At 39.8% G+C, this 24,057-nt stretch overlaps 1 protein-coding gene across 6 annotated transcripts in view; it reads left to right on the forward strand.

Annotated features, from left to right (window-relative positions):
- The window catches only part of TTC39B (tetratricopeptide repeat domain 39B), a 78,707-nt gene extending 70,377 nt beyond the window's left edge, over positions 1–8,330 (forward strand). For all 6 annotated transcript variants that reach the window (XM_071731822.1, XM_071731823.1, XM_071731825.1 and 3 more), the window contains 2 exons: positions 3,704–3,820; positions 4,798–8,330. In XM_071731822.1, coding sequence (XP_071587923.1) covers positions 3,704–3,820; positions 4,798–4,894 — 214 coding nt within the window. In that variant the 3' untranslated portion in view covers positions 4,895–8,330. The remainder of the gene's footprint in view (positions 1–3,703; positions 3,821–4,797) is intronic.
- Positions 8,331–24,057: the final 15,727 nt, after the last annotated feature.

Genomic DNA, 24,057 nt, shown 5'->3' on the forward strand with positions numbered 1-24,057 from the left:
TGAATATACCTCCATACATTGGCATAGAACCATGAGAGCTGAGGCAGCTGGCAGATGTCATTGTAACCCTCCGTTATCTTTGAAAGGTCATGGCAGTTAGGGGAAGTTCTTGAGGACCTGAAGAAAGCAAACTTTCATCACTCCTATCTTGAAAAAAGGCAAGGAGAATCTGGGGAACTGCAGGCCAGTTGGTTCTCAGCAGTCCCTAGGAAGGTGGAATAAATAATTCTGGAAAAAATTTCCCAATGCATGAAGGTGATGAGAAGTAGGCAGTAGGCAGCATGAATTTATGAAGGGGAAGTAATGCTTTACATCTTTATAGTCTTCTATGATGACATGACAGGCTCAGTAGGTGAACGGACAACACTGGATATTCTTTAAGTTTGGAAAGGTTTTAAAGCTGTCTTCCACAGGATCATCACAGACAAACTGATGAAGACTGCCCACTAGGTAAGTGGGCAGTGAAGTGGATAGAAAACTGGGTTCAGAAGGCTGTGATCAGTATCATGAAGTCAGCTGGAGGCTACTCACCAGTGCATTAACAAGAATTCACTGCTGAGGCCAGTAGTTTTTAACACATTCATTAACGATCTTGATGATGGAACAGAATGCAACCTCCGATACAAAGGGCAGGAGTGGTTGATATCCCAGATGTGTGTGCTGCCACTCATAGTGACCTGGACAGGCTCAAGAAATGGGCAGGCAGGAACCTCACAAAGTTTAACAAAGGGGGGAAGTGCCAATCCCTACCTCTGGAAAGGAATAACCCTGTGCATCAGCTCAGGCTGGGGCCAGCTGGCTGAAGAGCAGATTGTTAGAAAATGCCCTAGGGAATCCTGAGCATCACTGTCAGCCCCAAGCTGATTGTGAGTCAGCAATGTGCCTTTGCAACAAAGGTGGCTGACAGTGTCCTGAGCAGCATTAGGAAGTGTTTTTAGCAAGTCAGGGGTGGTGATCCTTCTTCACCTCTCAGCACTGATGGCCACATCTGTAATACCATGTATAGTGCTGAACTCAGTGCTACAAGGGAGACATGGATGTGCTGGAACAAGTCTAAAAAAGGGTCAGAAAGTTGATATAAGGATTGAAGCATCTGTCATGTAAGAAGCTAAGAGAGCTGGAAGTGGAAAAGCCTGGAAAAGACTTGAAAGGTTTACCTGAATGGAATATGGTTTACTTTAAGGAAAAAATAATGAAAAAAGAAAAAAATCTCAGTGGTTCCTAATGTCAGAACAAGAAGTACTTGGAACAAGCTGAAGTACAAGAAGTACTGTTTAAATATAAGGAGATTTTGTTTTGTTTTGTTTTGTTATTGTCAAATTGGCCAAAGGATGGCAAAGGTTGCTCAGTGAAACTGTGGAATCTGCATCCTCACAGATATTTAAAATTCAGGTGGACACAGTCCTGGACAAGTTGTTGCTGTTGACTTTGCTTTGAGCAAGGGACCAGACTTGATGATCTCCAGTAAAGGACCCATTCCACCACCTACTTGAAAAGGACTCTGTCTATTGTCTTCTCAAGAAGAACTGTATACTTTATGTGCTCAAAAAGGACTATGTTTATAGACACAGTCTATAGGAATGTGTTTCTCATCCTCATCAGAAGGATTCGCTTGTTGACCTTGGTCTTCCCCTAATAAATCTCTTGGAGATTTTACACGAGGATTAGGATTGGGAATGGACTACTTTGCTTTGCTTGCCTTCTAGTCACAGGGTCAGCATGTACTGATGTGGACTGAGTGGGAGTGGCCATGGTAGCTGTAGCAGTGCCAGCAGCTGAATCAGAACAGAAGCAGTGTCATCTTTATGAGCGACAGTTCCCACATTACAAGCAGCAGTGCCTTCCTTGTGAGTGGCAGTGCTCACCCTCCAAGCAGCTCTCACTTTACCAGCAGGAGTGCTCCTACTAGGAATTGAGGTGGTTGTCCTATACATTCACAATAAATGAAATACATTAATATAATCCAGCAAAAACAATCAGGAAAACCCCTAGTGAAACAATTATCAAACATTTTTATTAAAATCTGGTGGAACCAGCTTGACAGAAAAGGGAGATATGTAATTTCTGCTGGTAAATCTGAAAGTGTAATTACCAACAAAATTCACCATGTCCACAGAAAAAAAAGTCACTGCAAAATGTACTGCAATATAGATCAGTATAGTAGTACAGATCAGTATTAAACACCGTAGCTCAGCAATTATTGTCGATAAACCATAAAACTAGACCACGATCAGCTGAAGAGGAATATGTCACATACTTTACACATCAGAGGTAGGGCAGCATTGTGATAAATACCTCTACCATTATGACATGATGCCAGTTGTCTGATTAGTTTCCAGCTCCTTGACACTCTCAAATGGAAAATGTGATGCGCTCTCAACTGAGGTAACCCAGTCTGCTCCTGTCAGACCTGGCATTCACACTGTTAAGGCAATTAGTCAGATCCTGGGCTTGAGCCCTAGCCCTGTGTTGAGGGCTGATAAATCTCTCATGGTTTAACACTGGGCTGGCAATTAAATGAGTGCTGCTCTCTATTAACTCTTAACTTCTTATAGGGAAGGGAGAGAGAGTTATGGGTTGGAAACAAAGCTAGACTAATGAAAACAATAATGATGGAAATAACGAAGTGTGTGGAAGTATGTATAAATATACACAAAACCAAAAATGTGCTCTCCTCCAGTAAGACGTCATGATGGAGGCTGCAGGGCAGCCCTTGGGGGGAGTCCCAGGCTGGACTCCTGGAGTCACCTGCAGATGGGAGCTAGAGGCAGGGACACAAAGATTCAGGGATGCATGGATCAGGATCATTGACAGGTGAATGGACAGAGTCCTCTCAGGACTCTGGCAGTGGATGAAGAAAGGTTGACTGCTATGACCCCTCAAATTTATAATAAATATGATGCATATGGGATGGAATACTTTGTTGGTCACTTTTGGTTACCTTTCTGATCCATTCCTCCCCACCGGAGGTCACAGGTGTGACCCCTTTACTTGCTTTTGTTTCTGGAGCAATAGATGTTCAACAGAACCAAGCAGTGGCCATGATTCTACATAACTGCTCTCCATCAGTAACTGTAAACATTGAGTGTGAGCAGTCCTAGAAGCAAATAATGACTGGAAAACATGCTGTTAATCTCAGCAAGTGCAGCTACTTAGATGAGACTTAGCTGAAAAATAAAAACATTTAAGTTTGGTTATGTCCTGGCTCAAACCAGGACAGGTGTGTTTCAGCCACAGTGTTCTTGAAATTTCTTTTGTTGAGGAATAGTTGAATTTTCTTACTTCTTGCTGGCTTGTTCAGGCAACGTAGGGCAAGGGTATCTCAGTTCTGTATATGGGAAATAAGTAACTTAATCTAATGAACATTGTTTTTATCTGAAGTCATCTTTTCAGTTGGTTGGGGTTTTTTGAACAATAAGTAAAAAAAAAATAGGGTCCCAGTCTTGAAATTGTGTTCATGGTAGCTTCGGTAACATACCACTATGAAAATAGGAATAAATCTTTGCTTCTCAAAGGTCAAGTTGGCAGTATTTTATGTCCACTCTTTACAGGTATAATTCATGTGCACAGAATTAAGTAAAAAGATTACGGAGTGTTTTCTCTTAACTACATGCTTTTACAGGATGTGATTGCACTTTAAAGTTAACTGGTCACTTTAGGAAAGGTGGTAATTAACCATTTATGTATTTCTCTGATTTCCTAGTGAGAAGCAAATAAAATATGATAGTTATTTGGTGCCATTCACCCTGTATGAGATGGGTCTTCTTTACAAAGAACGGGATGAGAGAGAAAAAGCAATAAGATACATAGAAACTGCAAAGTAAGTGAATTTTTTTTTCATAGGCCTGTAGATTAAGAATAACTGACTAATTTCAGCAATGAAGGCATGTGTTTTTTCCTCCTTCCAGTCCCTTTGACAAAATACAAATAAGTATACATCTCTGTTCTTGACTTGGGAAAGTTCTGATTAATTTTACAGTTTCAAGAAACTCTGTCCATCTAACATCGTGGTGTAGACAATAGCAGGCAAGACACGGTATGAAGGGAATATGTCTTCTTTTCGTTCAGGCGTCAGAGATACTGAAGCTCTGCTCTATGCATAGGATGGAGCTGGAGAGTCCAGAGAAAGGGTCAATACCATCACTGTCCCAGAGAACAGCTGGGGGCTTACATCTTCCCCATTAAAGGTGTTAGTGGGAGCAGGCTAAGAGCCAGTACACTTCTGAGCACCTTTCTTTTTCCTTTCACGTCCTGTCACACCAGAACAGCAGAGAGCTAAAATTACTGTAGACCAGCATATTCACTTCACCTGTAGATTTTATTATGGGGTAGGGTTTGCCACTTATGTGTACAGAGAAATGTACCGTAGTATTGTAAATTCAAGTTACAAATTAATGTTATTTCCCTGTAACTTATTATTTGCGCTGAGCTATGTTTTCAAGCTGAGCTGAGCATAGACTTTCAGCTATTGGCCTTTCTTTTGTGCAGTCTTCTAGCTTGTCTTTTCACAGCAAATGTCAGTAATTGGAAGGCTGTTGAAAGGATCTGAATATTTGAAAGAGATGGTGAGACTGATGGGTTCAGTTTATCAGGACATTTAGTTGTTAACACTGGTGTAAGTCTCTTCTCCATTTCTGGATGTAGCTTTAAAGGTCTCATAACTCATCTGTATAGCAACAGATGTCTGTTTCCAGGTGAAGGAATGAAGCACAGTAACTTTGATACTTCAGTGCATGTATGAAGTAGAAATAATCTGTGCCAAAATAGTTTTTCTAAAAATAACTTCATTTTTTGCAGAAACAACTACAAGGAATACTCCATGGAGTCCAGGTTGCACTTCAGAATTCATGCAGCACTCGACAGCTTGAAGGTGTCACCTGCTTCTACACCTTGAATGAGGAGGGATGCTTTTCATGCACACAGTAGCCTACGCAGTCTTTCTTGCAATGTTCCCTAATTGTGGAAAAGAAACAACCTAATGATTGTTTTCTGTCATCTCTGATTTGAGTCTGTCGTTCCTTTAGACTGTTCTTTTTCTGTATAGCTCCTATATTATACCTACTTGATACTTTAAAGAAAACCTTATATTTTGTTTGATAAGAATAATTTAATATTTGACTTGAATGGGGGATATTTGTAAAAAAAAGTTGATGGTGCAATAAAGCTTAATGCAAACACTTTATTTTTTATATGAAAACAGATGCTGGTTATGCAGTGGAACTGGTGATGATTTTTGCATTTTCTGAAAGTTTTGTTTTCTGCAGTATACTTGAGACCTTTCTGCCTCTGGAACAAAAATGCAACATCTGCAAATAATCTTACCCACATTTGGCATACCATATTCTGAAATTTGTCTGCCAGAGGAAAAAATTAATCATCTTTGACTTAATTTCATTTTGGGAACAAAATGAACCTGTCTGAAGTGCAATATTTTTACCCTGACAGATAAAGTTAAGTATGGAAACAGGTATAATGTCTTTGTAGGTCTATTTCACTCAAAATAAGTGCTTATAAGGGGATATTTTTCAGTCATAGAAAAAAAAATAACTACCATGGACATTAAGAGATCATATATTCTGTACTCTTGCCCTGAAGCAGAATCAACTGTCATCAGTTGTTCCAGACAGACTCATTTAACCTGGCTTTTTTTTAAAAAAAAAATAACTTGCACTGTGAGAGATTTTGTAACTTACACAGGATGTCTTTCCCAATAGGAAAAGGCTGCAAAATTTTTCCTGATGTTTACCCAAAATAATTCTTGGCACAATTGAAATTTGAAACATCTTCCCTATTATAGATCTGGAAAAAGGATTTTTCTAACCCCCTTGTTGCTATTCTTTGGTGTTGGATTCCAACGAAAATAAGTTGGAAAAAAAAAATCTCTTCCTGATAATGAGAGTAATTCATAGTAATGGAAGTTGATTGTGCATCAAACAGTGAATCCACTTCTAAACTTGGGGTTACGAAAATATGCATGTTCTAATCACATCTTTCTACTTTTTACCAGAAGTGTGTAGTAAAATTGAGATACATTTATAAGTGCATTTATTTTTTCTTTTAAAGTTAACATAATGTGCTCAGCAGTGTCAAATTGGGTTTCCCATTATATATATAAAAATCATATATGCAGATTCTGCTGTCTATTCTTAAAAATAAGAACATTATTTTTATTTAAATATACACCGAATACCTTCTTTCACTAATTCTTGCAAAACTTGTCTATTTCTATATTTTATTAATGTACTTCTGCACAGTAAATTCATAGTAACTGTGCTCCTGTATCTGATTCTCTACCCTTAAATCCTACTTACGAAGAAAGAGAACAAAAAAAGTAGGTGATGAATGTGTCTTCAGGAAATGAATAGCTGAAAGTTCTCTAATTAAACAATCAATGTAATTGCTATAGCTATTCTTCTCAGGTGACCGAGAGTACAGATTTCTTCTATGGCTTTATAAGTAACTGAGTAGTTTAATTGCATATAAAGCTGTAATACAGTGGTGTTCTTATAGGTGAAGTAAGAGGTTTAAAATGCTAGCTAAATAAACATAATAGGTCTTTCCAAATAGAAACCTGATCCAAAGTCTGTTATCTTCCTGGATGGAATTTGTGCCTATTGTAAATGTATAACTAAATTATCGTGTGAGACTGTACACATGTAGGTTTGAAGCTTAGGTAACTGAGGCACTGAATCACTGATAAAATGCAGCATGTTTATTTTAAATTATATTCTATTGGCTGTAGCTTAAATACAAAAGATATTTGTTTCAGCAGTGATTAGCATATGCTATCAATGGTGTTCTCTAATTACTTGCCCACCTATACATACCTGATTACAAGCTGTAGGCAGCAAAAATAAAATTATGTACATAATATTTCAAGACAATACTTTAAATACCTCTGGGTATTTATATGTTTGGTTTAGGAATATGTTGGTTTAATATGATTATTGGATTGCAGCAAGCAAATGGGATAGCTTCATTTTCTAATGAAAAACTGGTGAGAACAACTGCTGGTATAACTTCTGTACTTAATATTTCAAATAGTAATTTGCTCTACTGAAGGGTTGAGACTGAGACTACAGACTCTCAAGATGAAGCATGAAGTAGTCTCTGATCTTTTATTTTTGTGAGGAGTGTCTTACAGTTAGTTTACAGGTAACTTGGGATAGAAATCAAGATTAACAAGAAGTAAAGAATGAGTTTCCTTAGAAACTGATTTTTTTTTAAGGTTTAGTACAAAATTGTCACATAGCAGTGTACTCTTTTTTTTTCATGGATAATAATAGTGGCGGCAGAGATAGTATAAGAGAACTTTCTTCTGTTCCGCCTTCCAAATTCAATATTAATGCCCTGTGTATGTTACAATTTGTCTCTTTTGGGGTCAACCTTTTTGCACTCCCACAGAGAACAAGCATATCAGTCCAAATTTGCAATACCCTCTGTAGTGTTTTGATGCCCTGATGTCCCCAGCATAAGTAACTATTTACATCTTGTCTCCTATTCTGTGCTATTATTCCAAACTTGTTTGTTAGAAAGCCTGATTGATCAAGATTCTAGGCTTTTTTTTCTGGATTTTTTTTCTGTCTTACTAACACTGGAAATATGGATGTGTGAGAGTGAATTTTTAACCCCTCACTTAAGGTAAGTCTCACTTGAGCTGTAGAGAGACTTTGTCTTCCAACCACTGCAGAAGAAGCACGTGTGTTCCTGACACAGTGCATCATTGATGCAGTATTACTTAGTCCATTATGCCTAAATTAAGTGATTGTGGCTACCAGGTTGGACAGAAAGTTGAGGGCTTTTTTTTTTTTTTTTTTTTTAACCTGCTGTATACTGTACTGGGCCTTAAATACAACCCTGATTTAGTCTTGCTGCTCTTTATAATCTACACTGCACTTGCTCGTGTTCCATAGGAGTGTTGAGTAGTGTGCTGAAGCTTTGAGCAAATATGAACATTTACCTATGATGCTATAACCTCCATTGATAATAGAAAAATTACAGTATATACGAGAACAAAGCTAAGTCCTTAGTTTAAGCAAGCAAGGCTAAACTTACATAGTTAAAAAAGAAAGTGATTCTGCTCTTTCTGGTAATAGATGTATATTTTTTTAAGGTTAGGAATTATAAGGTAGCCTGGTTATAAGACAAAGCTTCTCTTTGATTAAAAATTGTCTATTTAGCAAGTATTACCAAAAAGTTCTTGTCTGTATGTATCATTCACATGTTTAGTCTGTTGGTGAAGCATCATTGTATTATGGTTTTTAAGTCCTAGCTCACCACTTTTTAACATAAATTGAATGAAAATAAAGGTTAAAAGAAAGCTTATTAAAGTTTGGTTTATATCTGTTCTAATACACATGCCTACCAGCTATATTTAACACCTCACAGCCAGAAAAATGTACAATAATCAGATTCTGTTATGTTTCTAATACACCTTGCCAACTAATGCGTAAAGCAAGAAATTTCTTGTTACAAATTCAACTTAGACTTTGCAGTTATCTAATTACTAATCTCAATGTTTAACATCCTTTTGTTTCTGTATACACTGCATAGTTCAACAGAGATTGTTTATGTTTCCACTGGTGGTGCAGTTTATTTGCTTCTAAACTATTGAGGTTTGCACATATTCCTGTCTGACGCAGTAAAACCAAGGTCAGAATAATGGAGGATGAGGGATGATGAAGAACATTTGGTTTTAAGAGCACAGAGAAGTTTTCACTGTGCTGCACTGGAGGACATTCTCACTTCAGAGAAGTAAATCACTTCTTAAGCTTCTACTATCGAGTGTTGAATTTGGCACTGTATTCCAGTTGTGTATACACAACCTTTAGTTGAGATTTATCAAAACAATATCAACAAAGAAGGCCTGATCTTGATACGGTATCTTGGGCCTGTAGCGCTTTTACACAACCTAACCAGGTGGAGATGTTATACAGAGCTGTCATGGTCTAGGAGAGAATAACGAGTCTTTTGAAATGCAGATAGCAAATATAAAATAAACTACTTAGCTCTTAGTTGCATGTAATTTTACCCGATGCTACCCAGCGAATAAGTAGACTTGATTGCCGTGGTTTGAATTATAAGAATGGTGGTGATGTTAATAAGAACAGAGACAGCAGATAACTTATCTCACAGAAAGGCAAAATAATGGAGATGGTCCTGCATACAGGTTGCTGTCTGTAAGACAGTGATTTACTCAATTATGAGGCATGCCATGGCCATAATAAAACCTAGATTGCAGTGCTTGAAGAATTTAATAAAGGAAGTATGCTGTGTAGGAGAAGGAAAAGATGGATAGATTAACAGAAAGAAAGATTCTGAAGAAAGATACAAGCACAAAAATAGCAACTACTGCTTTCATGAAGGCATTTGGCAGAAGTTGTGTTACTTTTGTCTGAGCTATTGTCATCTGATAACTCAACACGTGGACTTGTTGTATTGCAGCCAGGGGAAGGGCGCCAGTGGTTCTGGGACCTTAGCTCAGTTTTGTTTTCTGTGGGTTGTTTCATTGTTTGGTTTTGTTGTGATGTGGTTGTTGTGTTGAATTTTTTGTTTTTGTTTGGTTTTGTGTTGTTTTTTTTTTAATCTGGTCTTGTCATTTATTCATTTTTTCAATAAAGGAAGGACAGCTTAATAAAGAAATCTAAACATCGTGGCCCTGAACTTGGCACTTTGAGGAAAAGCAGCCTCTTAAAAAAACCAGAGCTTAAGGTTAACATAACAAATCCAATGTGTACTGTATGCAAATTTTTTAATTTTTATTTTTATTTTTATTTTTAATGTAAGTATGCTGTTGCAGTCCATGGGGAAGTGCATGTTAGATGGTAATTATGGCTAGGAATACATTTGCAAATTTAGTCACTCATTTAAAGGGATAAGACTGCTAATGCATTTTAAGAAGTTATCTCTTCTGTGGTTTTGTACTATAAAAATTATAGTTAGAGTATACAAGCTGAGTGGCACATATTCAGTACCTACCTCATCTGCAGTTATAGGATGAAGAATACTCAGCGTTGTTGATATGCCACTCTGGGAAAAATGCTAAGATTGTACTGGAATCTCACATGAGAAGTTAATATCCTTACATATTTGAGCATGTAAATGTGGATCTCAGAGACTAATTTTTTAAATTTAAAATTGGTGTTAAACTGTATTAAGATAATTTTTTTTTTTTTTTTTTTTTTTTTTTTTTTTTTTTGAGGTGCTTAAATGAACTGTTCTTACTTCAGTATCTAAAATCAGGGTGGAAGGATATGTAAAATTAGGTTAATGCTACTTATATAGCTTATGTTAGGCTTTACTTGTTTCAGAGCATTAGGAGATCTTCAGAATTAAACTTGATGTAGGAAAGAGGGCAGTATGAATTTAAGTATGGTGTTTGTTTTTTAGTTTTTTAAATACAGTTTTACTCAAGAGTATAGATCTTATGTCCAGTCAAAACACAATGTCTAAATATGCTGAGGTCCAGATATAAAACTTCAAAACGCCCAAGCCACCTTGATTAGATTGTTATCTCTCTTTTAAAAGAGATCCTGTGTTGCATGCATTGATGAACCTACTTAAACAATATTCCAAAAGGAGTTCAGCTGTAGTTTAAAAAACAGGGCTTAGAATGTGCACACTCAAGCATTACTTTGACAAGATGCTTGACTTAAATGTCTTTCCAACCTCTACAGTCACATTGCTTCAAATCAGATTGCATTTGGTTTTAATGAACATGCAAAACTTCCCGTCATTGTTCACAATGAGTTAAAGAGATATTTTTCCACGTAGTGTTTATTGTTTTATACAGTTGGATAGAACACAAATTGAAAAAAAAGTTAATAGTTGTGTATAATATAAATTTATAAAATGTAAAACTCAAGTTAAATGTTTTTTTTCACAATTCAAATGGAAAGTGCTCTTCCTGTATTTGAAGTTTAATTTTTCTAGGTTGTCTATAATCTCTGAAAGCAATTTATTTAGTTTATTCTAGTCAATAATGCAAGCAATACAGTAATCATTGTGTATATACCAGTATGAATCTTTGAAGTGGTAGCAGCTTTAAGTCAGGCTCTTGTGAGCTGAACAAGAAGAGGGCTGAAAGTGGAATGGGTTGTGGGGAGTTCAGGGTCTCCATAAAAGAACTGCTACTTAAAATGCAGTAGACTTGGGAGCCCATTGACAATCCAGATATTCTTGTGAATACAAAGCAACTTACAGAAGTTGCTTATGCTGTGGCTGTTTTCCCTCAAACTAAGGTTTTAACAGTTTAAGCAGAGGAAAATAAACAAACCTTGCCTGAAAATTAAAATCTGCAACCAGAATACTGTACGCTGTTGAGGAATAACAGTACTGACTACTGCAAATCTTCCTCTTTTAAGGAAGTCTGAAGAGGAACCAAATAAGCTAGTTTCACATTCTGCTTACATGAGGTAAGTGGAAAGTTCCTACATCGATACAGCTGGGATCTGTAGAGTTGTACAATCTAATAATCTAATAAATAGTTCCAGCAGATTGTCTTCAGTGCCACTTGGTAAATTGGTGGACTTGTATTATGAATGTTCAATTTTTCATCTTTTTCAGTTAGCTTATATTTAAATGGAGATGCTTTTTATTGTATTTTACTCAAGTATTATTTTGCTATAAATAGCAATTTGGTTTGGGCGGGCCCACTGCAAAACTGAAGTTTGATTTTACTGTCTGATGTCGGTGGGACAAAAATGGAAATTCCTGTTTTCTGATACAAGCAAGTTTTTCTAAACTTCAGGAATCTCACCTGTGCACCTAAATGAGATTAATTCTATCAGCCTGAATGCCCTCTAGTGTGCCATCTGGAAATATCCTCCAGGTAGAGTTTGAATGTTACACACCCAGTGTTTCTGGTATGTGAAACCCAGTTGGAACAGTGAAAGGTTTGTCAGCAGCTGTTTTCGTTCTGGACAGTTCTGAAGCCAGAAGGGAATATCAGAGCCATCAGTTTGCTTTTATTTTCCTTCCTTGAATTTTTCCCTCCTTACCTATGACTGGTGAGTTGCAATCCTGTTCTTGCCTGTCTGAAATTGGTAGCAGAGCCCTCAAAGAAAAATCTTTTGTCTGTCATTACTATCAGTGCTCTGTGCTTCCCTATTATAATGCAGAACCAAGTTACCTGTTTTCCTTTGCTAGGCTGTAGCAGTTGCCCCCATTCAGATGAAAAAGGAGATAGCCATTAGGAAAGGGTCAGGAGAGAAAATGCAGGACAAATTTGGGCAAGAAGGATAGGAGTGGGATAAAAGTAGACATGTATATTGGACAGGGATTTCTGTAGCATCTGAAGCACCGGTGTCACATCAGAGAGTTGGACCAAACAGAGCAGTGAGACAGGATAAAGCAAATGTGGTTATGATAAAAACATGTAAGAAAAATTGCAGTGCACCCTTAATCACATGCTGTCTAAAGGGAGGCAATATGATCCAAAGTTAATGCAGAACAAAACATCCAAAGTTAATGCAGTATTTTTTTGTTTGGGTTTTTTTTACACAGAAGCTAATACATCTACAACATTTGTATTTATAACTACATAATAAATTGTTTCTGTGAAAAAGTGTGTACTATATATTTGAAGGTGATTGGCACTTTGAAGGAGATGTGGATTTTACAGTCTAAGATGAAATTTCCATCTCTTTTTTCCTCTTCTGGGTAGGTAGTCAGAGTTTTGGGAGACCAGGATGCCTTCCAAAAGCCATTGAGAAAGAGTTCAAACTTCTTTTGTAAAGGCAAGAGCTCTTGAGAAGCACTTTTGCTGACATTCTTACTGTAACCTCTGATGGTTTTCAAACCAGGTTCTTTGATTTTAAACCATCATTGAAAGATTGTGGGGCTGAACAGCATCTCCATTTCTGACAATATATATAGATGCTACAGTTGTTACATTACATGTCCAACTACTACAAAAAGTTAGCTGAATACTTTAGCATTTAAATTCCTATAAATAAATCTCTGTTTGACCAGCATGTATGCTGGGGAAATGGAGAGCTGGAGGTCTTCCTTTCCAGTTCTGTCTTTTAAATCATTTGTTCTTTGCTGGGGGTAAAACAGTTATGAGGGGGAAAGTATAATCTCTGTGACCTGCTTTAGGTGTACATTAAAAAAACCCCCACAAAACCAAGCCAAAGCAAACAAAAACCCAGTGGTAATTTGTACCAGGGACCTTAGAATGAACAGGGATATTACACAATTTCTGAAATAGCCAGAAATGCATTAAAAGTATTCTCATTAAAAAGTGTTTGGTGAGCAATTCTTTGAGTTCTTTGGAACATAAGCCCTGCCTCTTCCTGAGAAATATCTTAAAAGGCAATCCATTGTGAAAAAAGAGTACCCCAAAGCAGTACCAGTGGAGTGATAGCATTTGCTTTCCTCCAGTCCTAAGGCACCTCTCCTGTTCCCAGTGACTTATCAAAGATGATGGAGAGCAGCCTAGCAGTGATATCCACCAGTTCCCTCAGCACCCATGGGTGCATCCCATCAGGACCCATGGATTTATGGATGTCCAGACTCATTAACTGATCCTTAACCCAGCCCTCATCAACCAAGGCAAACTCATCCTTTACCCTGACTTCCTCAGTGGCGTTGAGGGTCTGGGGTTCCTGAGGACATCCTCCAGCTGTATACGCAGAGGCAAAGAAGGTGTTTAGCATGCAGCCTTCTTTTTATCCTCTGTCACCAGGGCACCCACCTCATTCAGCAGTGGGACTACATTGCCTCTAGTGTTAGTTTTATCTGCTGTGTATTTGAAGAAGCTCTTCCTGTTGTTCTTAACCTCTCTTGCAAGGTTTAATTCCAAGGAGGCTTTAGCTTTCCTAGTTGCCTCTCTGCATTCTTAGACAACAGTCTTATATTCCTCCCAAGTGGCCAAGCCCTTCATTCCACAATATATAAGTTCTTTTCTTCTATTTGAGTTTACCTAGGAGTTCCCTGTTAAACCACACTGGACTCCTAATTCCCTTTCTTGATTTCCTTCCCATTGGGATGCATCAGTCTTGGGCTCAGAAGAAGTGGTCCTTGAATGTTAACCAACTCTATTCTTTAACTTCTGAGTAGTCCACCACCATCCACCCAGTACATCCATATAGATTCCAGTGTGCTTGGTGTGACCTGTCTGGTCCTGCCAACTGGTCACCTCTGGCCAGCTGCTTCTGTAGCACTGTAAAACATTAATGAAGAAGCTTTAGAAGTATCTTGAAACATCCTGTGAAGAAAACAGGAGTTTCAAGTGCCACAGTGGCACCATCTGGAGTTTCACACCGTGCTGCTATGTGATACAGTAGGGTTCCTTGGAATGGTTTTTTGATTCCTCCCAGTAGCACTATACTGCAATTTTTGAGGGACCTCATATTGGCTACCACCATGCACCTCATGCACTCGAAAGCAATGCAGCAACAGCAAAAGCTTGTTTTGATCAGTTTAGCTCAAAGAGTATTGTTTAAAAAATACCAAAAAACCAAACAGCACAAGGAAACCTCCAACCTCTCTCAAGTCTTTCTGGAGGATTTGGCTTCCGGGGGAACTAGAAGCTGGTAACGTCAGACACAGTTTCATCCAGAAAGGGTTGGAATTTTTAAGGCATAAAAAGCCAGTGGTGGTTCAAGAAGTACAAGTATTTTCTCATCAAAGGCTTCACTTCATGTAATTTTTCCCTGAGACATAAAAGGACCATGAAAATTCCTGTTACAAAGCCTGGAAGAGGCAATCTTCTCAAAAATTCAGAAGGCCTTGTGAGACAATTCCTGAAGCCTGAAGCCATAGCCACCCTGAATTGTGAGTTTCTGGATTCTGAAGAATAATCAGGAAAACATTTTATGGTGCAAAACCATCTGACAGACAAACAGAAACTCATTATCTGAGCTGAGTTTTTGAAAGGTCTGTTTAATATCCTAACTCAGTAAGTGGCTGATTTGTCAAAGGATAAGCCTTCAAAGAAAGCCAGATGTTAGGGTATTGAACTTTGTTTGAAAGAAAATGGATTTGTTACATCATGAGATGTTTTTTATTGCCGAAGATCTGGAAATTCAGCCAATTTAAGCTATATTACCTCCTTTGAGCTCATGTTGTTAGTAGCTTGCACAGCCTACATCTTAGTAAATTGGAACGTTGTTAGCAAGTATTAGATGAGGAAAACATGATTACAAAACCTGGAGTCTGGACACCTGAGAACAGGCTGTGTCCTGTTCTCATGACAAAAACTGACACATTCTTGGCCTACAAAAGGCTCCTTGCTGCTTTTTTCCATCACAGCAGTTCAAAGCAGTAGGATGAACTGCTAGGAGCGTAATCAGTACATCTGCAAAGTTTAAATAAAGGTAACACAAAATGCAGCTTTGACTTAGAAATTTTTTTTTTGAGTTAACAAAGAAAAAACCCTATTCCTCCCTTTCCTTCCTCCCCCTCCCCCGAGGGCCTTTTAAGAACAGAGAGATGCATTTTGGTTCCTTCAAAACCAGTGAAATTTCAGGAAAGGGCTTAGTTCTAAACAACATAAAGGAAAACATAGGCAGTGGGGATGAATGTTCACTGTTTCTTCTTCAGTTACAAAGTGAAGATATTTCAGTTGACCCTAAACATATACCACTTCAAATAATTTATTTTGAAGCTTTGTGGTATGGGTTTGAGTACTATACAATTCAATTTGAGCAGGAAGCACAGGTGACAGAAATATCTGTCATGAGAATAATAGTTACACAACAAAGTTTTATTTTCCTCAATGTTATTCTATAGGCACCTTTTCCAGCCTCTGTAGAGGACATGAGGTCTTTCATCACTAATAGACTTTACCCTCCTGTTTGAAATGATGCTTTCTGTGGGTCTGGACCATCCCCAGGCTTCATATTTGGAAAAGAGAAGCTGGAAGGGGTGTGTAGCTGGGTGGGTTGTCTCACTCAGTGATAATTTACTTCCCCTCTCCTCTTCATCCTTTGCCCACTCTCAGCAAGTTATCCAGTTATCTTCTCCCAACTCCAAGAAGACTCAAGCCTGAATCAGCTGTTTTCTGCACAGTTCTCCATCTCTGATAGGTAAATGGAGAAGGAAGATGGTGTGATTGCAGTCCAGCGGCTTTCAATGTCAGGGAAGAGCATGCTGTGTTGAAATCAGAAGCACCAGAGGTTCTGTGTGCAGCAACAGAAGCAGCCCACATCCTGGGCAGCCAGGGATCACATTCCCTACAGGCAGACTGTGGGTTGAAGTGGCCCTGGTTAATGGTTGGGATATCTTGTGAGCATATGCAGGGACAGATGAGAAGACGAAGAACATGTCAAACAATGCAAGATGTCCCTGTTAAAGAAGAAAAAAAAAAAAAAACACCCAACCCAAAACTTTATGTTTTCTACAATGGATCTACTTTTGGCAGCAATGCATTTGCAGGAGAACTCATGTTCATCAGACCTCAAGCCCAGTCTGTCAGGAAGGTTGCTGCACAGGTGTAGCACAGAGTGAGCCTCCTCACAGCTGGTCAATCACCATCAGGTCTGCTGGCTGGGGAGCTCACACTGGGAACTGGAGAAGTGGAGGAGCTACCCAACCAGTTTCTTCTGTGAGGCTTTTCTCTAAGCAGAGCACCCTGGCTTTGCACCTTTTCCAGGCGTGTGCTGCGTGAGCTGGAGAAAAGGAGTTCTGCCAGCAGTCATTGCATTTAGCCATCTCTCTCTTGCACTGGGAACATTTAAGCTGAAACAGTTGTAGTGAAAATGACATTGTGAGCCTGCTCATCTGCAGGGCTAAAGGATGGCCAGACCCATCCAGTGGGACCGCAGAGGAAGCCAGCTTTTCTCCTGAATGTGGAGCAAGGTACCATCAATGAGAACAATCTAACCATGGGTCCCTACCTCTCTGTCCAGTGCAGAGAAACCCAGCAGCACAGCCTGAGGGTGACCCAGTCCCAAAGAGTGGTCTGGGCCAGCAAGAACACACACAGTGCTCCTTCCTGCTGTTCCCTGATTAACTTTGCAGGTGGAGCTGTTTATGATCAGGATATTTACTGCCCTTCATGTGAAATTAATAAACACACTCACTGTGTGTGTACAAACAGAGCCTTGAGTCTCTTCATTATGTTTCCAGACCTTTTAACATGCTGCAGGCATTCTTCATCCTGATGACATAGATACCACTGAACAGGGAAATTAAACAGAGTAGATGATGCAAAGAAAATCATAGATTTAAACTTTCTTCCTTAAAAAAACTACACAGCGTATATTATTTTTTAACATGTGAGAAGATATTCCTGGTAGGGCTTGTGGGTGATGTGGAACTTTTTCAGTGCAGTTGTTGAAACTGAGATGATCAGCACTTAGGCTTGAACTAAGTCTTGAAATTGCTCTGTCTTCCAAGCAGTCACCAGAAAGGTATCAAAACTGATTTGTCTCCTACCATGAGGTTTTGAATGGTTGCACCTTTGCCTTAGGTTAAGCTTTGCATAGGAAGGCAGCTTCAAAAAGCAGTTAATTACTGTAAGGTTTATAAAAGTGGTGACATCATTGGTCAAAGAGAAGAAAACACCTAAAAGGAAGTTGACATTTTGATCCAGAGGAACTCTGGAGAAGTTTTATGTCAAGTTAGACAAAGTCTGAATAAGGTCCTGGAGGAGACCCCAGCAGCAGTGCTCCTGCTGCAGGATGCTGTGCTAGGTGGTACCCAACAGCTGGCCCCCTGTCTTGGCTGAGGGAGGATGCTGCCCAGGCTCCCTCACCAATGCCAGGAACAACTCTCCAGTCTCCCTGATCATGACAAAGGCAAGATCAACACGAGCACAGCAGAAACTGCAAGCTAATTGCACTTCCCCAAACTGGAGTGGGAAGGCAGCAGTTTTTGGGCAGGGACCCTGGAATAATATCAGTCATCTGATTTGCAGCCTCTCACGTTTGCTTTTTCTTTCCCTCAGTTCATACCCTCTACTCTCCTTATCTCATCCCAAGTAAATAACCTAAGTGACCAGATCAGCACTTCCCAGAAGGGAAAGATTACTCCCTGGGGAGAGGAATGTCTGCCAGGAGCTATACTCACCCTTATCAACACAAACAACATGGAAGGACATTACAGAAAAAAAAAAGGGGGGGGGTTGCTCTTTATAGAAGATAATTGAAACTGGGAATACAAGATGCTGTGGAACTTCTTTCTCAGGATAGGAAAGAAATTTCTGTATCCCTAGCCAGATTAGCAGCAACTGAGAAATGTGTGCAGTGTTACTGAGGGCAGTATTCTTGTTGCTGGAGAAGCAGCTGGGGGACTTAATGTAGATGGGTACAGGTTATAGAGAAATGTTATTCACAAAGGAAAGAGCAGTCTCAAAAGCAGAAGGCAAGATCTGGAACTCAAGGCATAATAAAAGACCCATTGGCACTACCAAGGTAAAACATCTTTAAAAACTGGCATCTTGGGTTCATGGTTCCATAGATGTTAGTTGGCTATTGCCTTTCTGCTGGGTTGGCTGCAGACATACAAGGACATGACTGGGGGGACAGCCTTGATACCAGATGAGAGGACACTTGGACATGGAGGTCTGTAGCCCTGTGGACATGCTATATGGCATATCCAAAGCACAGAGCTGCTATATGGTGGTGAACAAATATTTAGGGCATAAAGGGTAATGATATATCTGGAATTAATCAGACGGGGTGGTTGAGACAGAAGATTTTTAGTTTGCAGACTGATTTTTGTGTTGCTTGTTTGACTTTCATGCAGTTCACACTTGGGATCTGTTCCCATTTTGGAGAGGAGCTGGAGTAGAACAGATGTGGACATACAAATGCTGAGCCTGATGCCAGGGCTTGGCTTTGGGTTCTGATCTGTTGATGTCCTGCTCCACCGACAGGACAGAAAGCAAGTACTGCAAGACTTCAAAAATCTGCCGCACTTTCTAAAGAGGAGATTGCAGAAAGATGCAAAAAATGAGCAACGATGGAAACAAGGGCTATTGAGAAAACAGCTGTGCAGGCAGTGACCTGAAGGTGAGCACAGCAGAACCCAGAGAGGCTGCATCTCCTGACTGCCAGTGCCCTGCTGTGATCGCTCGCATGCATGAAAGTAAAGAGTGCTAACAGAGCTGTGTGATGTGGAACAAATAAAGAAGACCTGCAAGAATTATTAGGTAATAAAGCACTAGGACCAGATGGGTACGCAACTGATTTTATGGGACATTCTGAGACAAATTACTGCCAATTGTAAATGAAGTTTGTTAATGCACTTTAGAACAAAAATGCTTTCCCCTAACTTAATTTATCCCACCAGGAAGAAAGCCAAAGAAGTGCAGAGCGTAGAAATCTATTTCATTATCTTGCACTGACAATGATAATTTTAAAAGTCATTGCTATTAGATTAAGGGCCCATGTAACAGGATTTTCTCAGGACAAGCTTGCTAGAAGCCACTGCTCTCTTCATCACTGCATAAACCGAGTATATCAGCTTTGCTGCAGAATTAAAATTTGATTGACCTGCAGTGCGTCAGCTGAGGATTCAGTTACCTCCTGAAAAAGGCAGCCAGTCACTCTCTAAACCTGCACACTGTGAGAGCAAGCAATTGCCCTTTTTCACTGCTGCTCTGGGAAGTGGAGCACATTGGCTCTGTGTACTTTGGAGCTGCTTGACACTTTACACTGTCCTTCCCATGGAATCTGCACAGCCCCAGCCATTGCTGGTGTGGGGCTCTGGTTGTGCTTACACAGCTCATGACAGCACTGGACACCAGCTCAGTGTGTACTGGATTATGCCTCTGTAAAGCTAGAAGTACTTTTTTGGTGCAGTAACTGGGGTAAAGTAGTGGATGCCACCCTCAGTGCCTGGCAATAATAATTGTGATTTATTACCAAGAAGTATTTCTGGGGTTTAGGCTGTGCCAGTCAACTCAGGCTTTTCAGTTTGTGTAAGCTGCAATATATCTATCTGCATGTGTATCCATGTGTGGGGTAGCCTGCAGAACCACTTCTGTCAGAAGCTGTGTTTTTGAATGATACATACCCAGTTCCCAGAATTTGTGTCATTGTTTAGCATCTTTGTTGTGCATGTATTTCTTGTACATTTCTATATTAGTATGTATTTTTGGTATAATTCACATAAAATGTAAATGTACATACATGCCAACACATGCATACCTAAAAATATCTATGTGTGTTTATGTAGGTATATAAGCTATTTAAAGACGTATTTAAAACAAATGAATAATTATTCTGCTTGGACAAAATTTCATGTAGCAATGTCACCCTTAGAATTAGCCTGGTTGGAGAAGACTTCTTCACCCCATTACTGCTTGCTCTGCAGCTGCAGCCCAGGCACTAATGGTGAAAGGTTTATTGAAGGAGGGGTGAACAGCTGAGTCTGGTGCCTGAGCATCCTTTCCCTCAGATGTCCACAGGGTCACAGCCCTGTGCTCAGCAGAGGTGCCCATCTGATACGGATGTCATGCTGTTGCTTTGGGTGAAAGTTGTCCCTGGAAATTCCTTCAGCTTTCCAGACTCAAATGGGAGCCCACCCGGGAGCAGCCAGGCCTGGTAATTCCTGCTCCAAAGGGAGGGAGATGACCTCCACTGCTGAGCTTTTGTTCTCTGCTGTGCCAGGCAGCAATCTCATCTGCAGATGGAGAGTATTATTTTGATAAGGCTTTATTTATATTCTAATTATCAGATGCAGTGGGATACCAGGCTGGGCTTTAAGTCTTCTGAAGCTTTTACATTCTGGTATTATTTTTTGTGGCTCCAGTAAGGGTTTTAGTAGCATTTCCAGGTTTATAAAATATTTTGCCTGTGTGAATTTGAAATGAGAGCAACCCTCACATGGTCTGTAGCATCTCCATGACCTGTTTAGGATCCTAGACCTTTCTTTGAGGTTGTGCATGTGCTATGCATTTCATGCATCTGAAAATATATGTGCTGAGCAGTTGTCTAAACTGTAGCAGACACTTCTAAACTTAAACAGGTAGGATTTCTCATATGCCTCTTGTACTTAACGGTCATTCTAATGGGCCTGGAAGGTGAATAAAAATTACCTATATGATATTAAAAATTCCTACAATATGACATTTTATTACCCAGCAGTTTGTGACTTAAGGCATCTCAATTGGATCTTTAGGAAATTATATCTTCACTGCAGAAGCTGAAAGTCTTTTTTATCAGTAATTTCTAGGTTTCTAAGACAAGATCTAGGATAGGGTCAGGATAAAACCCTATCTCTATGGTTTGGTGTATAAAGGAGGTGGACAAGTGTTTTTGTTGCTGAACTGATCCATTGTCAGCTATCTAGAAGTGTCACAAAGTTGTTATGGCCATAGCCTCAAAGAGCATATACGACTATATGATATAACAGCTCCAGCACACAATTTTTCAATTTTTTTTTCTTGGCTTTGTTGTTCTTCACTTTCCTCAGTAGATGGCAAACTTCACAAGCTGTAGTTGGCTGGATTGCCTTTGCAGGCCTTTATACCTCAAATAAAACAGTGTGTGCTGGGAAAGCTTTGCTTGGACCTCATCCAAGTAATATTTGCTTTCTTTCACTTGCAAAAAAAGGAGCCATTATTGCTCCTAATTCAATCATTTTCTTTTCTGTGTAGATCTGTGAAAAAGCTGCTGCAATAGAGTATTTACTTTCTGTCTGCAGTGCTCTTTTAGACTGTTGAGTAAACAACAGGAAAAATGCTCCCTTATTTTGCTATTTGAAAAAGAAGAACCTCACATCAACTCCATCCAACACAAGCCGTTTGTTAAAAAAAAAACCAAAACACATTATGTGCTTTTTTTTTTTTTTTTTTTTTTTTTTGTCTGGTTTTTGTTTGTTTGTTTGTTTTTCCCTGTTTAATAAATAACCTCAGGTTTTGTCTTTGCTGATGAACTAGTGCTGTTTCAACTAAACACTGGTGGGCTTTGCAGAGTAACTGATACCTCAGGAGGCATTAGGAAGGAAACAAAAATGGATGTCTGATAGTGAAGGGTAGTAAGAAAAGAGTTTAAAGCATAAGAAGCTGTGGCAGGTTGGTCTGACTCTTATCAGAATCTCTATAAGTATTTATCACATTTACAAAGTAGGACAGTGTGCACTTAATTTGTTTATTAATTTTTAATAGATGTTTAGATGTTTGTTCTGCTTCTTTTTTCTCAATAGGAAGAGAGAGTGAAGAAAACAGGACAAACAAACATAAGGAGCAATAGAGAGATTTTAACATAAGCTTTTAAAAATAACTGGAGAGCTTCAGCAGTTGGGAGGACAGTTCAGATGAAGTTGTTGTTGCAGCTGTTAGGCTTGGTTTTAGTGATACTGAATTTAGACAAAGAACAAAGCCCCTCTGTTCCACAGCAAGTAAGTTCTCTGAGGGAATGTTTCTGGGTCTGTGAAGGTGAGACTGAAATCAATTGGACTGGTAAGGTACTGTGGTCTGAACTTGAATTTTGTTCTTCTGAGAAGCCATGAGGACAAGCTGTGTGCATCCTGGGGCAGATTGTTTCATTACTCAGTTTATTTGCTTCTGCCACCAAGTGCCTCTGTTTATTTGCACTGCCAATCTGAAGCTGCTGCCAGCCATGAGGTCCTGAAACACAGGTGTGGATTGCTTTAAAATCTGACATCTGCTTTTCGAGCTGGACTGCCCAGTCCTGCAGGGTTCACAGGCACAGAAGAAAGCATATTGGCTTTCTGTGGGAGAACCCTGTTAAATCCTCCCCTCATCCTTGGATCATGTCTTTACTCTCCTTTGCACTTGTTATTCCCTAGGGTTTAAGGTGAGATTTTCTCTCCATACTTTGGCCCTGTTTTGTTCTCCTTTTTTCCCCTGTGTGCTCCCTGCATGCAAGCACTTACTGATTTTTTTTCATCTATGCCCCAAGTTTGTGATGTGGCAGCCATCTGTCCTGGGACAGAACTGGCTCTGAACAAAGCAAAGCAATATAGCAGGAGCTCGTAGCCATCCTGAGTAGCCATAGGCATCTTTATTTTAGCCCTATTAGGGAAAAAAACAGGAGAGTAAAGCTCATTTCAGTACAGAAAACCAGACAAGTCCAGCGTAGCGCAGGGCAGGAAATGTTCTTCTCCCAGTCACATACTGCATAGAATCACGGAATGTTAGGGGGTTGGAAGTGACCTTGAGAGATCACTGAGTCCAAGAGGAGTTTAAACCACAGCAGTGGAGAAAGGATTTGAAATGGTCATCCTGAAGATTTGCTTCTGACTGTCCCTGCAAGAAGAAAGAAGAACTCACCAGCTGGGGGAAAAGTGGAGATCAAATCTGGTGGCTGCCTATCATGGTTTGTCATGTCTGCAGACATCTGAGACACCGAGCTGGGTAGGAGACTGTGGGAGGGAGACTGTGTCCTTTGAGGGTGATTCCTGAAAGGAATCCTCCCACAGCCAGCTGTGGAAGAAGAAAGAAGGGGGAGAAGTCTCCCTCTGTCCAGACTGGATAGTGCAGTCAGGTTGTCAGGCAAAATGAAGCAGAAGAGGAAAACATGCATCAAAGCAAGAAAGTTGCAAAAAATTTTGGACATGAAATTCAGGGAAGGAGGGATGCAGACTGAGGTACATGTGCAGACTGACTACTGGTAAGGAGGCACATCCACCATGGAGCTCATGCTCTTGGGAAGCCAAGCAGTGAGTGTCTTGGGAAACATCATGATTTATAGGGTGGGAGGGGATAGTGGGAGGAAGAGGGACCACATGTAGCTTAAAATATTTGCTTGAGGGTTTAGCTGAAGTAGACTCACTTGGACATTGATGCCCAACCAAAAACATTTGTTTCTTTCCCTCTCCACTCTTTGCTGGCCTGGCCCCTCTGAGATAATTCATCTGAGGATGGATCTGGCAGCCCAGAGGGATACCTGAGCTCAGCCACCACCACCACCAGGTGTGCCCATACTGGGCTGTGCCCCTGAGTGCTGGTGGGCAGTGGGAGGCAGGCAGGGCAGGGGCTCAGTGCAGGGGCTGCAACCTTGAGCCCTGGGCTGCTGGAGCCTCATAGCCCTGCCCCAAGGGAGCATCAGACTCCAAGGGCTGATTGATGTTTGCCTACTCTCACAATAAGGAAGCTTGGGGAATATGAAAAGATTAAAAGAAAAAAAAAAAAAAAAAAAA

Source organism: Heliangelus exortis, chromosome Z (assembly GCF_036169615.1).
Source record: "Heliangelus exortis chromosome Z, bHelExo1.hap1, whole genome shotgun sequence".
Classification (NCBI taxonomy): domain Eukaryota; kingdom Metazoa; phylum Chordata; class Aves; order Apodiformes; family Trochilidae; genus Heliangelus; species Heliangelus exortis.